The following is a 20,100-nucleotide window of genomic DNA, read 5'->3' as shown; positions in this document are numbered from 1 at the left end:
TAGAGTAGAAAGAACACCAGCCCAGGACCCAGGGCAAGTCAACCTGATCTCAGTTTGCTCAGCTATAAAATGGGTGGTAAACTGGATGGTAAGAACCTTCAAGTTCTAAGGACCTATGAACATAATTCATTTCCCTGTGCCTGTCTTGTTTGCCACAACCTTGTGGAAAAGGTAAAAAGACATTGAAGAGCACCTGACTTAGAAAGCCTCTGCTCAATGGGGTTGGGCTAATGGCCTGAAGCCTGAGCCCAGGGTGGATGGGGACTCTATGTGGAACAGCTGAGACCCCAAATGGTCCTGCCATCTCATGTCCAGGGGGATGCATGGGGCTCCCGTTTCCACATTCATCATCACTTGCCCCTCAGGACCCAGGGAAACGGCAAGGAAGAGTCCCAGGAGAGCCAGGCTAGCCTAGGAAACACTCATGAATTCATAATGAGTCACTTAAAAGTGTCCCAATATAGCATGCCACAGTCAGTGTGGACATTGTTTAGACTGCTAATATGCACAAGCATCTAAAAATATGAATTATACATTTGCAAATACCATATGCACCACATAACGATGCTTCAGTCAACAACAGAACACATATACGACAGCGGTCCTGTAAGATTATAAATGAGCTGAAAAGTTCCTATTGCCTAGTGACATCTTAGCCATCGTAATGTCGTAGCACAACACATTACTCACATTTGTGGTGTTGCTGGTGTAAACCAGGCCTCCAGGACAGCCCTGGTTTATCACATAGACGTGTACAATGACGTCCTAGACCTTCATATTCATTCACAACTCATTCTCTGACTCACCAAGAGCACCTTCCACTCCTGCAAGCTTCACTCATGCTTAAGTACCCTATACAGGAACAGCATTTTTGGTTTTTAAATCATAGTTTTACTATACTTTTTCTATGTTTAGATACTGTTACATACACCAATACTCACTATTGTGTTATAATTGCCGACAGTATTTAGTACAGTAAATGCTCCATAGGTTTGTAGCCTAGGAGCCAAGGCTATACCATATTGCCTAGGTGTGTAGTAGGCTATCTCATCTAGGTTTGTGCAAGTACACTCTATGATGTTTGTGCCACGACGACACTGCCTAACAACATATTTCTCAGAACATATCCCCGTCATTAAGCAATGTGTGACTATAGATTCTTATCATGCTCATGTTTCAGATTTTGAAACATCTACTCTGCATGACATAATCCCTAATTACAGCAGTATTCCTTAAATGAATCCTATGTGGAAATAATGTCTGCAAAAAGACCAGCTTTCCAAGAAGAAGAAAAAAGGACCAATTCTGATACCACATTGGCTGTTTCCATGAGCTGAACCAGCAAAGCTTTGCTCCAGCAAAGCTTTCCACACATCATCTCTGTAAACACAAGAAAACAGAGAATGAACAAGCTTGGAGAAGAAAGCTTTGCTGGAAAGATATACACCATATGAGAAGTTGATCTAAGGACTTTTAGCTCTCTCAAGAGCTTCATATTTTATTTATTCCCTGTCATCAAAGCATCATCTCTTCGCTAAAGAACAGAAACAAAATATTTATTGACATTACATCTAATAACAAGTATAGGTATAATGATTAGTAGTACTTAGACAAATCAAATTCATGGGGAGGTTTTTCTGTGATTTATTGGTGAAGTAAAAATTACATATATAGTAGGTAGCAGATAATTAAAAATCAATGCTAACATGTTTCTTAAAATAGAAAACAATTCTGGATAGACACTCGTATAAAAGTGTGACTTTTAGTATGAAGTCTTTGAACTGGGAGTTATTTTCTCTGGCACATACAGCTCTTATCCCCTGGGTGCTCAGGGGTCCCTCTCTAGTATCCTTTGAAGCAGAGGTGAGAAGAAATGCCCTAAGCGCACGTGCAATTATTCTGTCCACACCTGTCAGCTCTCTGTCAGCAAAAGCTGCTGTCATGTGGACATGGCTCATCTCGCCTTGAGGTTAATTTTTTTTAAGACATCAAAATCTTAACTCCTTTGTTGGAAATACATATATCATATGATAAGTTTTCCTTCATACCACTTTCTCTAAAAGAGAAACACGTCATCGGGAATTTTATTAATAAAAATGATGATAAATAGTTGCTCCTGTATTTTCAAATCATCAGACTGCTAATATGCACATGCATATCTAAAAACATGAATTACACATTTGCAAACAGTTCTTTATTACATTCATGTTTCAGATTTTGAGACCGCTATTGTGTAATGATGTAATCACTAATTAGAATGATATTCCTTAAAGGTATCCTGTGTGAAAGCAGGCCTGAGCTACAGCACCTTCAGGAAACCAACAGAGCAAAGAAAACACCCTTAGAAACTGCTTACAAACACATCAAGACAAAGGGAAATGTAATGTATTACTTTTATAAATAACTAGGTAGACCAAAATTTAGAACTACGCAAATGTTCCACACATCATCTCTGTAAACACAAGAAAGAACAGAGAATAAACAAGCTTGGACAAGAAATTGACAAAATAACAAATCAATCGATCTCTCTCTCTCTTTCATATTATTCCAGCTTGATTCAACTTCTATAACCCCTTCAAAACAGCTCTCTACGTGGAAACCTTTAAGACTTTCCTGGGCCTCTGGCAAGGTCTTGAAAACAACATCTGAGATGTCATGGTTTCCCATCCAATAACATTGACTTTGAAGTGGTGACTGAGATGGGGTTTGGTCATCAAAGGCACAACTGAATGGGCAGCCTCCAGATCTTCCTCAGGGACAGCAGCTGTTGTAACGTGCTCTGCAGGTTATTCATTCATACTTTAAAATGCAGTCTACAATACCAGTCTCAGGAAATGGGCCTGCAACAGCACCATCTCAGCTAATGGGGACCTTCCTGGGCATGGACTTGAAGAAGCTTGGCAGTGCTTTGCTACTTTTAACATCATTTATTTAACTTTCAGAAATCCAGCCAAGTGCTCTGGCAGTGTGAAGGCATTACTGATAATCACAGGTGACTAAATGATTCTTTCAGCTAATATTAAATATCTAGTATGCTTCATGACAGCACAATGTAGGTAACACCTTTCTTGGATCTTTCTTTGACTTCTTACCTAGAATCTGCAAAGCAAAGGGCTGCCGGAATCTGTCTCTGGATAAGTCATTTTCTACATCCTAAGAGGAGGTTACGATCTTTTTTTCCTGGCACACTAACTCCCCATAACTGATGGTGTCAAATGGGCTATTTTTCTTCAGTAGATGAATAACACAACAATGGGAAGCTAAGGGAGGTAATCCAAATTCTTAAATAATCATGCAAAGAAAATGACACACAGTTACACAGGCGCGCCGGTTTTAATTCAGTGCAGGCACCCCACCCTGCCCCACCCCACTTACGGGTGGCTGGCCGGCCCTGCTCTGGCTGTGCACTGTCCCCGGACTGGGTGCTGGAGACTGAGGAGACGCTGGAGCTCCGGACAAAGCCAAATGCCGCCAGCTTGGCTGCCGGGAGACGTGAGTATCCGGGAGGACGGAGACCAGATTTCGGGAGATTGGATTTTGCAGCATTTGAACTGGAAGCTTTCTTTAAATCTGCTAAAACGAACCCAAATAAAATTAAAAAATTATTCTCAGTTCATAATGAGATAAGGAATTCCACAGATTGTGAATTCGAACCCAGTTCTATCATAAACAGACTAAAATTAATCTTGCAAGGTTTGATTCAGCACATCTAAAACGGACCTTGGAAGAGAAAGGCCCCTTATATTGTGGGTCAGGTGCCTCAAAGAACTCAGAGAGGAGGTGGTGCAGCCCCAGCCTGGACAAATTTACCGTCTACTTAAGCAGATGAATTGAGGAAGACAAATAACTCTATTTTAAGGCTATAAGAAAAGGTATCAAGTGCTTAAGACAATGAGTGAAAGCGAATAGTTATTGTTGCACATTACCCCAGTTTTGTAAAATTGAGATACACCTTAAATTTTGACACACAATTGGCAAAGAACCATTGCGGTGAATATTCACTAGTAATTTTAAGCAGTTTGTAATAAGTCTCATGAAAAATATGTACAAAGAATCATCTAACCTTCTGCTGGTTGCAGGAATGAGGAGGAGACACTGTAGACTGTGGAACTAGCCAGGCTGGAATATCAGCTCTCCCAATGACGAGCTATGTAACCTCAAGCCCTTGTCCTAACACTTAAAGCCACAGTTTCCTTTCATGTAAAGACTGGGAATGATAACACTGACTTTGCAAATCTAGTATAAATATTACTGCTTATACCACAAGAACTTGGTATGTGCTCAAACTGATGTTAGATTTTTTTTCTCCTTTTTACACTATCTGTTATGTTAGTCCAAACTTCAGAATTAGTTCCCAGATATGTGCAAAGTCAGCTTGTTTTGAAATAATAAAGCATCAAGTTATAAATCTAGCATCTTAGCATCCCCATACTCTAAGTCTGAGCCAGGCTCCAGCAATAGCAACTGCAATGATTATCACAACACTATGAGAAGGCTCTCAGCACCAGAGAGAATCAGAATATTGTCAATATACAAATGCTCTTTAATAGGAAATCTAAAAGGCCCAAGCCTCCTCACGTGCTGTAGTGCTGTATAACTGTCCTCATTGATTCCTTTAACAACTTTCACCGGCAGGAATATTTACCATGAGTGCCTATATACTGCCCATTCAGTGGCATTCTTATCCTAGTCAACTCTTCATTATCCAGTAAAATATTAACCAGGTTTCAGAGTAAATGAGGATCTAGATTAAATGACCCATTTGAAAAAAAAATTCCATGTCTGTAAATCCATGAAGAAACCACATATTAGAAAGCATCTATGTGTGGGAATACACAGAGCAGCAATAAATGATACACTGGGTCTAAATGGTACATAGAAAAGTACCTGTTCCTCTGCCAGTGGCTCCCCCGAAAGTGAGGCTATGGAGAGCTGTGTGTCCAGATAAAGGCAGAAGCTGCACAGCTGTGGCTTCCTGATGCCTGAGTCAGGACTAGGATGGGGAGGAACCGAGTAAGCACAAAAGGAAAAAGAAGCAAGGAGCTGGGGCTGCAAATATTCCCAACTCAAGCCTGTCCTAGTGCTTGGGAAAAGCACAAAAACCAAAAAACAAAACCTCAACTATGAAAAAGAAGAAACAATACACTAACAAGTGATAATGGCCCGTTTGTATCAGCAATTTATGCCACGTTTAATGACTTCACATTGTTGTTCTCACATTATTTTGAATACTTTTAGTTCATGTCCCCAGAACAGTGAAAATATCCCTATCTAACAGATATCATGTTCACAGTGAATTTACAACAAATTGATTCTGGATGATGTCTGTAGAACAGGAAAAGAGTTGCTAAACATCAGATGTAATTTCAACAGTAAGTATACTCTAAATCCATTACACTTTGATACTATTTTAAGTTATCTATCACCTCCTTTCTAACCTAGTTAATCAATAATTATGCAAAATCAAGTGAGGAGAATATGAAAATAATTTTTCTGAAAAACAAACTATATTTTGGAAGAAAAGTTAAACTCAATTTTTAACAGAGTACCTAGGCATGCAGTAAGCATTTAATACTTAGTCAAGAATGAAAACTTAAGTTTGTTAAATCATTACATAAGACAAGCCACTGAACATGTTCAAAAAGAAATTTATCTTATTCTACACTTACTTAGATTCCATTATTGTTGATTTCATCAGTAGAAAAGTAGCACTGGAACATGTAGAGACAGGGAGAACAAGCAGCACAGGATCCCAAGTACACAGGAAGCCAGTCTCTAAATTGTTTTCTAGGTTTCCCTTTCCCATAGTCCAGATCTTTATTTTAATAAAGACACATATGGGCTGTGTGTTTGTGTGTGTGTGTGTGCGTGCACGCGCATGTGTGTGTGTGTGTGTGTGTGTTTAGATGACTTGCAAAAGTATACCTTGCCCCAACTCTCTGCGCATACAATTTTTGTAAATCTAATGGTACCTATATCATACGCTAAGTTACTATACAATGGTCTTTCCTTCTAGCAGATTAATCTCATGAATAATACACGCCTTCAGGGTTTGCAGAAGCAAGTCTTATTCCTTTTATACCACCAGCTCCTAGCACAACGGTTTCCACAATGTATTTGATAAATATTTAGTTGAAGTTTACATTAGCCAAGCTTGTACCACACAAATTTAGCCCACAGTATAAGTCAAATATCTCTACTAGTCTCTGCATGAGAGTTGGTCTGGAGTAGAGCTCAAAAGTCTGCTTTTTAAACAATCACCTCAGTGATTCTGATTCAGGTGGTCCCTGGATCTTTGAAAACTTCAACAGAATAAGCCAACTCACCGTGTGAAATAACTGCATTCAGCTCTTCTGACTGAATGTATCTTAATTTAATCTTAGTTTCTCATAAGAAGGACATATTTATAAAAATATATAGTACTTACTATTTCTCAAACAAGTCCAGTGTTATGGACTGAATGTCTGTCTCCCCCAACCCCAAAATCACAGGTTTAAATCCTAACTTCCAATGTGATGATATTCAGAGGTGGGGCCTTTAGGAGGTAATTAGGTTATAAGAATGGAGCCCTTGTGAATGGGATTAGTGCCCAAGTGCCCATATGAAAAGAAGCTGGAAACAGAGCTCCCTCTGTTTCCACCATGTGAAGATATAATGAGAAGATGGTGGTCTGCAACCCTGATCTCAGACTTTCAGCCACAAGAACTGTGAGAAATACATTTGTTTTTATACGCTACACTGTCTATGGTACTTTTTATACAGCTGGAACTAAGACATTTAGCATGTTAGAGGAATATGTTTCCAAGTATTTAGTGTTCTTGTACTATTCAAGAATATAGACTTTGACAGAAATACAAATGTTACAGGTGCATAATAAGCCTTCAATAAACAAATGATAGTTATAAATATTACAGGAAAGCTGAGGTGGCACACAAAAAAGACAACTTCCAAAATGGTGACATGAGGCTTTCCATGGACATTCTTCCCAGTGAAACAAACATAACTGGTAAAATAAAATTTAAAATAACAACCACCATTTAAAGTTTCCAGAAATTGTTCTATGAACATGTAGCACATAAAGAAACATTTATATAAGAAACTCTACTAAATCCAGTAAGAACAGTGAAAGTCAGTGGCACTTGAACCACAGTCCACTCTCTTCCTCCCCTACTATCATCACAATATAATGAAAGCTCTACTCTGGATGTGTGTGGCCAAAAGGATGGGTTTCCTCTCCTAGAGTCAAGGACTATAGTATCTCCCTGGGATGGGCAGGCCACCACCATTTCTCACTCCAACCCCACCCCCAGTTCCATGTTGTAGAGCCTGAATTACATGAGAGAGTGGTCAAAAGGTCAGGGAACCTTCCTTCGCTTGGCCCAAACACATAAGACAGAGGTACTACCCCAGGCACAGCAAGCCAAACAATACTGGGGCCCCAATCACCATTTCCCAATCACCTGTGGCTCACCATAGGCTAGAAATTCAACACCAGAGAGAAAAAGGGAGAAGACTAGAGGCTACTGCCCCTACCTCGCACCTCGCTTATAAACCAGGAGTGTCAATCCAAGAGAAGTAGTCCACTGTCCCCAACCCCAGCTTCAGAATGGTGACTGAGAGATTTTGCCCAATCATAGAGGCAGGCCATAAGAACAGAGATCTCCAGAGTCCTCTACAAAGGAATTAACTTTGTTTGGAACAAACTGTGGGGGAAGTTTGGGCCTAACGGCAATCTCAAAAACAATAAAGATTTTGATGGTAAGCAATTAGGAGGAGGCTGGTAGCTCCATGAAGCAAAATAATAAACCATAGACAAGGTAGTTTATTAGAGAGAGCCAAGGAAATAACTGAAAAGAGCTATCCAGGGGTCAGAACTAACCTCAAAGAGTGGCTTTAAAAACTACCCTTGAAAAGGAGCTTGAATTTAACTGGATCAGACTGTGGAATAATGTATGCCCCAGGACACTGTAGAAAATTATAGAGCAATCACTCAGTAATTAGTGCAACCTGACAGCTGAATGTGATACCAAAGGGAGGACGACAATGTAACACAGATCAGGGAGAGACAGCCCTGCTAAAACATTGTTAGTGTGATTGTGTACATGCCCAAGGCTATGCCTTCTGTGGAGCGACATTAGTGAATTCAGAGTGCAAAGGAAATAGGCTTCACTAAAGTAGATCAACCAAGTTGTTAAACAAATAAATAAGCAAACAACAAGCCCCAGAGAGGAAGAGAGGTAATTAGTAGTCAAGGATGCTACAATAATTATCTAAAAGTTCCATTACAACAAAAATAAAATGAGACACACAAAAGAAAAAAATACAGGAAAGGGTGACTCAGATATGAGAAAAAAGCAGGCAACAGAAACTGCCTATGAAAAGACCCAGCAGTCAAAAACTTCAAAAGAGCTATTATAAATATAATAAAATAACTAAGGAAACTATGCTTAAAGAAGTAAAGGCACTATGATGACAATATTTCATCAAATAGAAAATAACAATAAAAATTACAAAAACCAAATGGAAAGTTTGGTGTTAAAAAGCAAAATAACTAAAATGAAATATTAACTAAAGGGTCTCTACAACATATTTGAAGTGGCAGGAAAAAAATAAGTGAACTTGAAGATAGATCAATACATACTACACAATCCAAGGAACACAGCGGAAAGAAATGAAGAAAAATAAGCGGAGCCCCAGAGAGATGTGGAACATCATTAAGCGCAACAACATACAGAGAATGGATGTTTCAGAAGGAAAAAACAGAGATAGGAGCAGAAAAAAATTTAAATAGTCCAAATCTTTGAAAATTTATTTAAATGATTAATGTATACATCAGAAGCTCAAGGAAACCCAAATAAGGTAATGTAAAGAGATCCACACCTAGATACACCATAGTAAGAAGTGTAGAAAGGTAAAGAGAAAAACAACTGTCAACCCAGAATGAAGAGGGATAGTTCATAATGATAAAAAGGTCAATGTATTAGGAAGATACAGTAATTATAAATGTATACACACCTAACAACAGATACCCAAATTACATCAAGCAAAAACGAATAGAATTGACAGGAGAAATAAACAATTCAAAATAATAGTTGGAGACTTCAATACCTCACTTTCAATAATAGAACAATGAGGCAGAAGATAAACAAGAAAATGGAAGATCTGAACACTAACTAAACCTAACAGACCTCTATAAAACGTTCCACCCAAGAGAAGCAGAATACATATTTTTCTCAAGTGCACATAGAATATTCTCCAGGATAAACTATATCTTAGGCCATAAAACAAGCATTAATAAATTAAAAAGGATTGAAATGATATAAAGTATGTTCTGTGGTCATAACAGAATGAAATTAAAAATCAATAACAAGGAAATTTGGGTAATTCTCAAATATATGAACACACATAAATAACCACTGGGTCAAAGATAAAATTGAAAGGGGAATTAGAAAACACTAAGTTGAATAAAAATGAGTGACATACCAAAGCTTACAGGAAGCAGCTAAAGCAATGCTTAAAAGGAAAATTATAACTGTAAATGCCTACATTAGAAAAGAAAATAGATGTCAATTCAATAAAGTAATTTTTGACTTTAAAACACTGAAGAAAGAAGGGCAAACTAAACTTAAACCAAAAGAAGAAAAGAAATAATAAAGATTACAGTGAAAATAAATAAAACAGAGAATAGAAAAACAGGAGAGAAAGCCAATGAAAACAAAATCTTAGTTCTTTGAATTATCAATAAATTTGACAAACCTTTAGCTGAGCCAGCCAAGAAAAATAGAAGGCTCAAATTACTAAAATTAGGAATGAAAGAGGGAACATCACCACTTATTTTGCAGGATCATATGGGAATATTGTACTATGAACAACTGCATCTCAACAAATTAGACAACCTAGTGAAACAGACAAATTCCACAGAAATACAAACTATAAAAGCTGAATCAAGAAGAAACAGAAAATCTGAAAATCTAAAACAGAGATTGAGTTAGAAATAAAAAAAATTCTCACAAAGAAAAATCCAGGCACAGATGTCATTAGTGAATTCTATCAAACATTTAAAGAAGAATTAATACCAATTCTTCACAAATTACACCCCCCACCCAGAAAAAGAAGAGGAGGGAATACTTATAAACTCATTCTATAAGTCCAGTATAATCTTGATGCTAAAAACCAGATAAAGACATCTCAAGAAAACTATAAATCAATAACTCTTATAGATTCAAAATCCTCACCAAAATACTGCACACTGAAGCTGGCAATATATAAAAAATATTATATACCATGATCAAGTGATATTTATGCTAGGAATGCAAGATTGGTTTTACATATGTAATTAATCCATGTACTATACCATATTAATAAAGAAAAACCATACGATCTTCTTAATTGATTCAGATAAACCACATGATAAAAACATTTAAACTAGTAATTAAAGAAAATATATTCAATCTTATAAGGGCTTATTGGAAAAATCCACAGCTAATACAGTAAAAGACTGAATTCTTCCCCTCTAAGATTAAAAACAAGAAAAGGATGTCTTCTCTCACAATTTCTATTTAACATTGTATGTAAGGTGCTAGCCAGAGAAATTAGGCAAGAAAATAAAATAAGAAATGTGCAGATTGGAAACAAAAAGGAAAACTTTCTCTTTGCAGATGACATGATCTTATATATAGAAAAACCCAAGAAATCCACTAAAAAACTATTATAATAAATGAGTTTAGCAAGTTTACAGAATACAATTCAACATACAGAAATCAACTGTATTTCTATACACTCACAATAAATCATCAAAAAATAAAATTAAGAAAACAATTTGTATTTACAGTAGACCGAAAGGAATAAAATACTTAGGAATTATCATAAACGATCAGACTCCATAGTTTTTTGTTTTTTGGTTTTCTGAGATGGAGTGTTGCTCTGTCGCCAGGCTGGAGAGCAGTGGCATGATCTCGGCTCACTGCAACTTCCACCTCCTAGGTTCAAGTGATTCTCTTACCTCAGCCTCTCGAATAGCTGGGATTACAGGCATGCACCATCACGCCCAGCTAATTTTTGTATTTTTAGTAGAGATGGGGTTTCACCATGTTGGCCAGGATGGTCTCAATCTCTTGACCTCATGATCTGCCCGTCTTAGTCTCCCAAAGTGCTGGAATTACAGGCATGAGCTACAGCACTCAGCCAAGACTCCATAGTTTTTTGTTTGTCTGTTTGTTTGTTTGTTTTTATGTTTGACTGCTAACAGCTTTTAGCCTCAATCCCCACTCCTTTGGCCCCATATCTGGGAAAGCTGTTAAGAAAGCCCAATGCTCCCTCTTTTGATGCTAGGAAGTGGGACAGGAGTGAGGGTGGTAATTTAGATCAAAACCACACAAACTCCGTCCCACTTGCATGAGAACCCTTACACTTACCCCACTCCATAATGATAATAAAAACCCTGAGCCAGCATTCTTTCCTCATTCTCTCAAGCCATTTCAAATGCATGAGAGGCCAGTCCTCTCTTCCCAGAGACTTCAATTATGTAATTCATAAAATTTTTCAAACCCTCTTGCTTTGGCATAATTGATACATGATTTTTCTGTCACTTTGCCAGCCAGAGAACTCCATGGCCAATGACGTCTCTGCCCAGGGCCTCACTTGGCCCTGGGCCTGTTGCAGAAGGTGCCCCATCCACTCATCCTGCGGGGCCATGCCTGGCTTGTGCACCAGCCTGGATCCCATGCTCAGCCTACAACTGGGCCAGGTGTGCCCCAGCCTACCTGTGTTACAGCTCATACCTGCATTCACAGGTTCCGAAGTTTTTGTCCCACATCCAAGATGAATAAGGTTACTCTGACAATCGAAGGGTGAGGTAGGTGAAGAAGAATTTTATTGAGTGAAAGAATAGCTCTCAGCAGAGAGGGGATGTGAGGGTGGTCAAAGTCAAGTGGTCACCCACCCAGCGTGGCTGGGTCTAGGACTTGTATGGGCTTAGAATGGGTGAGTACATGCTGATTGGTTTGTTAGTATGCAAAAAAAGGCTAAAACAAAGGCACCACTCAAAGGTGGGCATGACAGTGTAAAAAACCAATTAGGGAAGAGTAGGAATATGTAAAATGGGTGAAGGGTGAGAATCAATCAGAGGAACGCACACCAAACAGAAAGAGAGGTTCTCAGTCCATTCCATGGATTTGACTTGTAGCTTGGCTTTTAGGCTTTAAACTGGCTTTGGCTTGAAGGTGTGGTTTCACTGGGAACCCATCCCTATCTGCCTAGGCATTTGACTGCCTCCTGCTGCTATCATAATCACTCTTGACATCTAAACCAAATTTTGGGTGGAGGTTCATCTTACCTCTTCAGGGTGGCTACAACAACAGGTGCTGGATCAGGATGCTGAGAGAATGACCACCTCCACAGGGGTCTTTCCTCAGGCTTTGGCTTGTTAACAGGCTCTGCTGCCTTCTAGCAAGCATGTACTCTGCACTGTTCCTTCTTGGCTTCTTGTGCTTTGAGCTGTGCTGCTCTGTACTGCACTGTTGAGTCCTACAGAGCTTCTGTTACAGATAATGCTGAACTAAATTGGAAGATTCAATGATTAATTGATTTTGGAATAAGATTATGAGATTGGGGTAGGGCTTTCTTAAGCTGGCCCTGGGCATGTGTCTCAGTCTGGACCTATCTGTATTTCTAAGAATGAAGTTGTGACTTATGCTAGGCTCAAGGAAAGATTACCCTGTGACAACTGGTTATGTGTCTCAACTAGGTATTGGCTCCAGATCTATAGAGCACTAAGGGGAAGACTGGATCATGTGAAGATATAAGCCTACTGGGCAAAAGCTCATGAAAGAGTGGTCATTAATGGAAAAAAAGGAAAAAGAAACAAAGGCCATAATGTGGAGTACTGAGATCTGCATTCCTTAGAAGCAGACAACTCCACAGGACCTTAAATATCTTAGTTGCTGTTGCCTAGACCTCTGTAGCCACAAAAATCCTGACCCTCAAGCTTATAGAGAAAAACACCCACGGCACCCTTGTGGCACACTGAAGAGGTTAATTCAGACTCTACTTGTATTAGTCCGATTGTGTCACTACAAATAAATACCTGAGTGTGGGTAATTTACAAAGAAAAGAGAAAGGGGCAGGATGGCTGACTAGATGCAGATGGGGGAGCTTCTCCCACCTAGAGAGACAGAACCCATTGAGTAGACTGCCATATTCCAAGCAGATCTTCAGAAAGAAGGCATTCAGAATCGATAGAGGAAGGATACAGACCCTGGGACTGATGAGGAGGAGGTTGGAACCCTGCACAAAGTTGCTGAGTACCAGAACTCACTGTGGGTCCCAAGTGGCAACCAGAGAAGGGGTGAGTGAGCTAAAAATAGAGTGGCCTACTCTCTCCACAGACCTCCAGGATCCTAGCTGCAGGATACTCCACGAAGCCCACAGATATATTTGAATTCATGGGGAGAGCTGCCTGGAGAGGTGACAGAGACAGAACTCCAGTCTGCATGGATCCCAAAGGGTTTGGCATGGGAATGGCTGCAGTGGAGCACAGCCATAGGTGCCCATCCCCAAAGACTTGTTAGAATCCTCTAAGTGGCTTTAGCTTTCGTTAGCTACCAGACCTAAAGAGAGCAGGGCTCTCCTGCATAGAACATGACCAGTTTTGTATGGGCATCCCCTGTATGCTGGCCTCTCCTGTAGTCCCTGCCTACCCATGCCCACATGCAGTACAGCCTTAGATGCCCTGTTGAAATGCTTGCTGGCAGCCACTGCCATAGTTCTTTCACCAGGAGCCCCTGCCTTCCCATTGGAACATTTTTGCAGATGGACCCCACCAGTGTGCAACCACCTACAGCCTTCCTTCACTGGCATGTGCTTGCTTGCAGCCTCCCCCAGTCACTCCACTGGTGTGGGCTCGCCTGCAGCCCCCTGACTACAGTGTACTCTCCTGCAGCCCCCACAACCCCAGCACAGTGAACTCTCCCACAGGCACTCCACTGCCCCACCAGAGCACTTTTGCTGGAAGCCCCATCAAAGTGTTGTTGCCAGAGAACTAGGAACATCTCAGCTCTTCCAGCACAGGAGATGCTTGACCTCAAGGGGCCAGAGAACAAAACCAAAAGCCTGGTCTCAGGTCCCCAGGGTTAGAGCATGCAGCCCAGGAGTACTGACTGAGCCTTTGCCCACTGAAAGCATCCAGAAACAAAGTCAACCAAACCCAACTTATACCACAGTCAAACCTTCAAGGGCATCAAAGAATATAAAAGCAAAAAGCTTCACCCAAAAAACAGCAACTTGAAAAATTAAAGTAACATCAGCCCATAGAGATGAGAAAGAACCAGGTCAAGATTTCTGGCAACCATAAAAGCCAGAGTGTCTTAAGACATCCAAATGACCACACTAGCTCCCCAGCAATGTTTCTTAGCCAGTTTGAAATGGCTGAAATGAACAACATAGAATCAGAATATGGATGTCAAGGAAGCTCAATGAGATACAGGAGAAGGCTGAAATCTAATTCAAGGAACCAGTAAAACAATCTAAGAGTTGAAAGATGACATATCCATTTTAAGAAAGAACCAAACTGAACTTCCAGAAATCAAAAATTCACTACAGGAATTTCATAATGCAATAGGAACCATTAATAACAGAATAGACCAAGCTGAGGAAAGAATGTCAGAGCTTGAACACCACTCCTTTGAATCCATGCAGACAAAAAAAAGAATTTAAAAATGAACAAAACCAGCAAGAAATATAAGATTATCTAAAGAGACCAAACCTATGACTCACTGGCATTCCTCAAAGAGATGAAGAGAAAGCAAGCAACTTGGAAAACATATTTGAGGATATTGTCCACAAAAAATTCCCTGACCTTGCTAGAGAGGTTGACATGTAAATCCAGAACTTCAGAGGACCTCTGTGAAATACTAGACAATATGACCTTTCTCAAAGCACATAGTCATCAGATTCTCCAAGGTCAATATGAAAGAAAACACCTTAAAGTTAGCTAGAAAGAAGGGGCAGGTCACATACAAAGGAAACTCCATCAGCTTAACAGTGGACCTTTCAGCAGAAACCCTACAAGCCAAAAGAGATTGGGGACCTATATTTGGCAGCCTTAAAGAAAAGAAGTTCCAACAAAGAATTTCATACCCAGCCAAACTATGCTTCATAAGTGAAGGAGAAATAAAATCCTTCTCAGACAAGTAAATTCTAGGGAAAATTGTTACCACCAGATCTGCCTTAGAAGAGGCCATAAAGGGAGGGCTAAATATGGAAATAAAAACCTGATACCTGCTATTGCAAAAACACACTTAAGTACATAGCCTACTGGCAATATAAAGTAACTATGCAATCAAGTCTACATAACAACCAGCTAACAACATGATGACAGGAACAAACCACATATCAATATTGATCTTAAATGTAAATGGGTTAAACATCTTATTTAAAAGACAGAGTGGCAAACTGGATAGGTAAGCAAGACCCAACTGTGTGCTGTCTTCAAGAGATCCATCTCACATGCAATGACACCCATAGTCTTAAAGTAAGGAGATGAAGAAAAATGTATGAAACAGAAAACAAAAAGAACAGAGGTTGCTATTTTTATTTTAGAAAAAAACAGACTATGATTTAATAAGCCCACTATTATGAGAAAGGATAAAGAAGGGTATTACATAATCATAAAGGGTTCAATACAACAAGATGATTTAACTATCCTGAATGTATATGAACCCAATATTGGAGCACCCAGATTCATTAAAGACCTATAAAGAAACTTAGATAACCACACAATAATAGTGGCAGACTTCAACACCTAACTGACATTAGAAATCAAGGCAGAACATTAACGAAGGTATTTGGGACCTAAACTCAACACTTGAACAAATGGACCTCACAGGCATCTACAGAGCACTCCACACAACAGTGTAAGAATGCACCTTATTCTCATCTGCACATGGCACATACTCTAAGATCAACCACACACTCAGGCATAAAGCAATTCTCAACAAATTCAAAAATACCAAAATCCTACCAACCAACCACACTCTGAGATCACACAATAAAATGAGAAATCAATACCAAGAAGATCACTCTAAACCATGTAATTACATGAAAATTAAACAACTTGCTTTTGAATGACTTGGGTAAAAAATAAAAGTTAAAGCACAAATAAAAAAGTCTTTGAAACAAATGAAAACAAACATACAACATACCAGAATCTCTGGGACACAGCTAAAGCAGCATTAAGGGGAAAGTTTATAGGACTAAACACCTACACCAAAAAGTTAGAAAATTCTTTTTTTTTTTTTTTTTGAGATGGAGTCTTGCTCTGTCACCCAGGCTGGAGTGCAGGGGCATGATCTCAGCCCACTGCAAGCTCCGCCTCCCAGGTTCACGCCATTCTCCTGTCTCAGCCTCCCAAGTAGCTGGGACTACAGGCACCCACCACGCCCAGCTAATTTTTTTGTGTTTTTAGAAAAGACAGGGTTTCACCATGTTAGCCAGGATGGTCTCAATCTCCCGACCTTGTGATCTGCCTGCCTTGGCCTACCAGAGTGCCGGGATTACAGGCGTGAGCCACTGCACCTGGCCAGAAAATGCTTAAACTAACCACCTAACATTATACTCAGAGGAACTGGAGAAACGAGAGCAAACCAACCCCAATAATCATGGAAGGACTCCTTCCTAACTCATTTCATGAGGCCAGCATCAACAGCTAATGACTACCAATGCCATTTTTCACAGAATTAGAAAAACGTATTCTAAAATTCCAAATACCAAAACCTGACAGAGACACATGAAAAAATAAAACTTCAGGCCAATATCCCTGATGAACATAGATGCAAAAATCTTCAACAAAATACTAGGAAACTGAATTTAGCAGCACATCAAAAAGCTAATCCACCACAATCAAGTAGGCTTTATTCTTGGGATGTAAGGTTGGTTCAACATATGCAAAACAGTAATTGTGATTGACCACATAAACAGAACTAACACTACAAACCACATAATAATCTCACAGACACAGCAAAAGCTTTCAATAAAATTCAACATCCTTTCATGTTAAAAACCTCTAACAAACTAGGCATTTAAGGAACATATCTCAAAATAATAAGAACCATCTATGACAAACCCACAGCCAACATCATACTGAATGGGCAAAAGCTGAAAGCATTCTCATTAAGAACTGGAACAAGATAAGGATGTCCACTCTCACCATTCCTATTCAACACAGTGCTGGAAGTCCTAGCCAGAGTAATCAGGCAAGAGAAAGAAATAAAGGCATCCAAATAGGAAAAGAGGAAGTCAAATTATCCCACTTCACTGATGATATGATTCTATACCTAGAAAACCCTAAAGACTCCTTCAGAAGGCTCCTAGAAATGATAAACGTCCTCAGTAAAGTTTCAGAATACAAAATTAATATATAAAACCCAGTACCATATACACCAATAACATTTGAGCTAAGAACCAAATCAAGAACATGATAGCCACAAAAAGAATAAAATACCTAGGAATACAGCTAACCAGGGAGGTGAAAGATCTCTACAAAAATCGTGAAACACTGCTGAAAGAAATAATAGATGACACAAAGAAATGGAAAAAATTCCTCTCTTGGATAGAAAGAATCAATATTGTTAAAATGGCCATAGTGCCCAAAGCAATTACAGATTCAATGCTATTCCTATCAAACTATCAATGCCATTTTTCACAGAATTAGAAAAACGTATTCTAAAATTCATATGGAAGCAAAAAAGAGCCCCAATAGCCAAAGCAATCCTAGGCAAGAAGAACAAAGCTGGAGGCGTAACACTATTCAACTTCAAACTATACTACAAGAATATAGTAACCAAAACATCATGGTACTGGTACAAAAACAAACACACAGACCAGTGGAACAGGTTAAAGAAGCCAGAAACCAAAACCACACACCTACAATCTTGAAGACTTAAATGTAATACCTATAAAAACCCTAGAAGAAATCCTAGGAAACACCGTTCTGGACATAGGCCTTGGCAAAGATTTCATGATAAAGTCTCCAAAAGCAATTGTAACAAAAAGAAGAAATAAATAAGTAAGATCTAATTAAAGATCTTCTGCACAGCAAAACAAACTATCAATAGCATAAACAGAAAACCTACAGAATGGGAGAAAATGTTAGCAAATTATGTATGCAACAAAGACCTAATATCCAGAATCTATAAGGAGCTTAAACAAATCAACAAGCAAGAAACAAACCTCATTTCAAAATGGGCAAAGAACATGAATAGACACTTCTCAAAAGAAGACATACATGTGGCCAACAAGCATATGAAAAAATGCTCAACATCACTAATCATCAGAGAAATGCAAATCAAAACCTCAATGACATACCATCTCACACCAGTTAGAATGGCTCTTTTTTAAAAATCAGTAAATAACAGATTTTGGCAAGGCTGAAGATGAAAGGCAAGGCTTATACTCTGCAGGTGGGAATGTAAATTAGTTCGGCTACTATAGAAAGCAGTTTAGCGAATTCTCAAAGAACTTAAAACAGAACTGATTTCGACCTAGCAATCCCATTGCTGGGTATATAGCCAAAGGAAAAAAAGTTATTCTACCATAAAGATGCATGCATGACTATGTTCATCATAGCACTATTCACAATAGTAAAGACATGAAATCAACCTAGGTGCCCAATCAATGGTGGACTGGATAAAGACAATGTGGTACATATACACCATGGAATACTACACAGCCACAAAAAAAGAACAACATCATGTCCTTTGCAAGAACATGGGTGGAGCTGGAGGCCGTTACCCTAAGCAAATTAACACAGGGACAGAAAGCCAAATTCCACATGTTCTCATCTGTAAATGGGAACTAAACTTTGGGTACATATGGACACAAAGGTGGGAACAATAGACAGTGGGGTCTACTTAAGCAGGGAGGGTGACAAAAGAATGTGGGTCTAAAAACTACCTATTGGGTACTATGCTCACTACCTGTGTGACAAAATTACTTGTACATCAAACTTCAGTGACATACAATTTACTCATGTAACAAACCTCACATGTACCCCCTGAACCTAAAATAAAAGTTGAAAAGTAAAATAAGTAACAGTTACTAAATAAAAGAAAAAGAAAAGAGGTTTACTTTTGCTCATGGTTCTGCTAGCTGTATGAGAAACATGGTATCACCCTCTGCTTCTAGTGAGATGTCAGGAAGCTTCTACTCATGGTGGAAGGTAAAGGGAAGCCTGCATGTCACATGGCAAGAAAGGGAGAAAGAGAGAAAGAAGGGAGAGGTCCCAGATTCTTTTAAACAACTGCATCTCCTTGCACGAACGAACTGAGCAAGAATTCATTCATCACCAAGGGGATGGCACTAAGCCATACATGAGGGATCCACCCACATGATCCAACACCATTAGCCCCACCTCCAACATTGGGGATCACATTAACATGAGATCTGGAGGGACACACATCCAAACCATATCACTAGTTAAACCCAGTGTTCTTAAACCCTGTAAAGTAACCACTGAGGTCAGGCACAGTAGCTCATGCCTGTAATCCCAGCACTTTGGAAGGCCGGGGGGGGCGGGGAGTGGATCACCTGAGGTCAGGAGTTCAAGACCAGCCTGGCCAACAAGGTGAAACCCCACCTCTACTAAAAATACAAAAATTACCTGGGTGTGGTGTCATGCGCCTACAATCCCAGCTCCTAGGGAGACTGAAACAGGAGAATCGCTTGAACCCAGAAGGCAGAAGTTGCAGTGAGCCGAGATTGCATCACTGCACTCCAGCCTGGGCGACAGAGCAAGGTTCCATCAAAAAAGGAAAGAAGAAAAGGGGAGAGGAGAGAGGAGAGAGGAGAGGAGGAGAGATGAGGAGAGAGGAGGAGAGAGGAGGAGAGAGGAGGAGAGAGGAGGAGAGAGGAGGGAGAGGAGGAGAAAGGAGGAGAGAAGAGGAGAGAGGAGGAGAGAAGAGGAGAGAGGAGAGAGGAGAGAGGAGAGAGGAGAGGAGAGGAAAGAAAAGGAAAAAGAGAAAGAGAACATTGCATGGAGGAGCCCCTAACCCTAACAATACTGATTTGAACCTCTCTGGAGGATGGAACTTATAAATCTAAGCAAAG

General features: G+C 39.6%; 1 protein-coding gene across 4 annotated transcripts in view; it reads right to left on the bottom strand.

The window, feature by feature from the left end:
• The window catches only part of MTUS2 (microtubule associated scaffold protein 2), a 688,859-nt gene that overhangs the window by 397,571 nt on the left and 271,188 nt on the right, over positions 1-20,100 (bottom strand). For 2 of the 4 annotated variants that reach the window (XM_024257582.3, XM_054528635.2), the window contains exon 5: positions 3,376-3,573. In XM_024257582.3, the coding sequence (XP_024113350.2) occupies positions 3,376-3,573 (198 nt within the window). The remainder of the gene's footprint in view (positions 1-3,375; positions 3,574-20,100) is intronic. The other 2 variants (XM_054528634.2, XM_054528636.2) reach the window with 1 other exon arrangement.

The sequence above is a fragment of the Pongo abelii genome, chromosome 14 (assembly GCF_028885655.2).
Source record: "Pongo abelii isolate AG06213 chromosome 14, NHGRI_mPonAbe1-v2.0_pri, whole genome shotgun sequence".
Taxonomy (NCBI): Eukaryota; Metazoa; Chordata; class Mammalia; order Primates; family Hominidae; genus Pongo; species Pongo abelii.
Note: the sequence above shows the minus strand (reverse complement) of the source record. Positions and strands in the feature narration are given on the sequence as shown.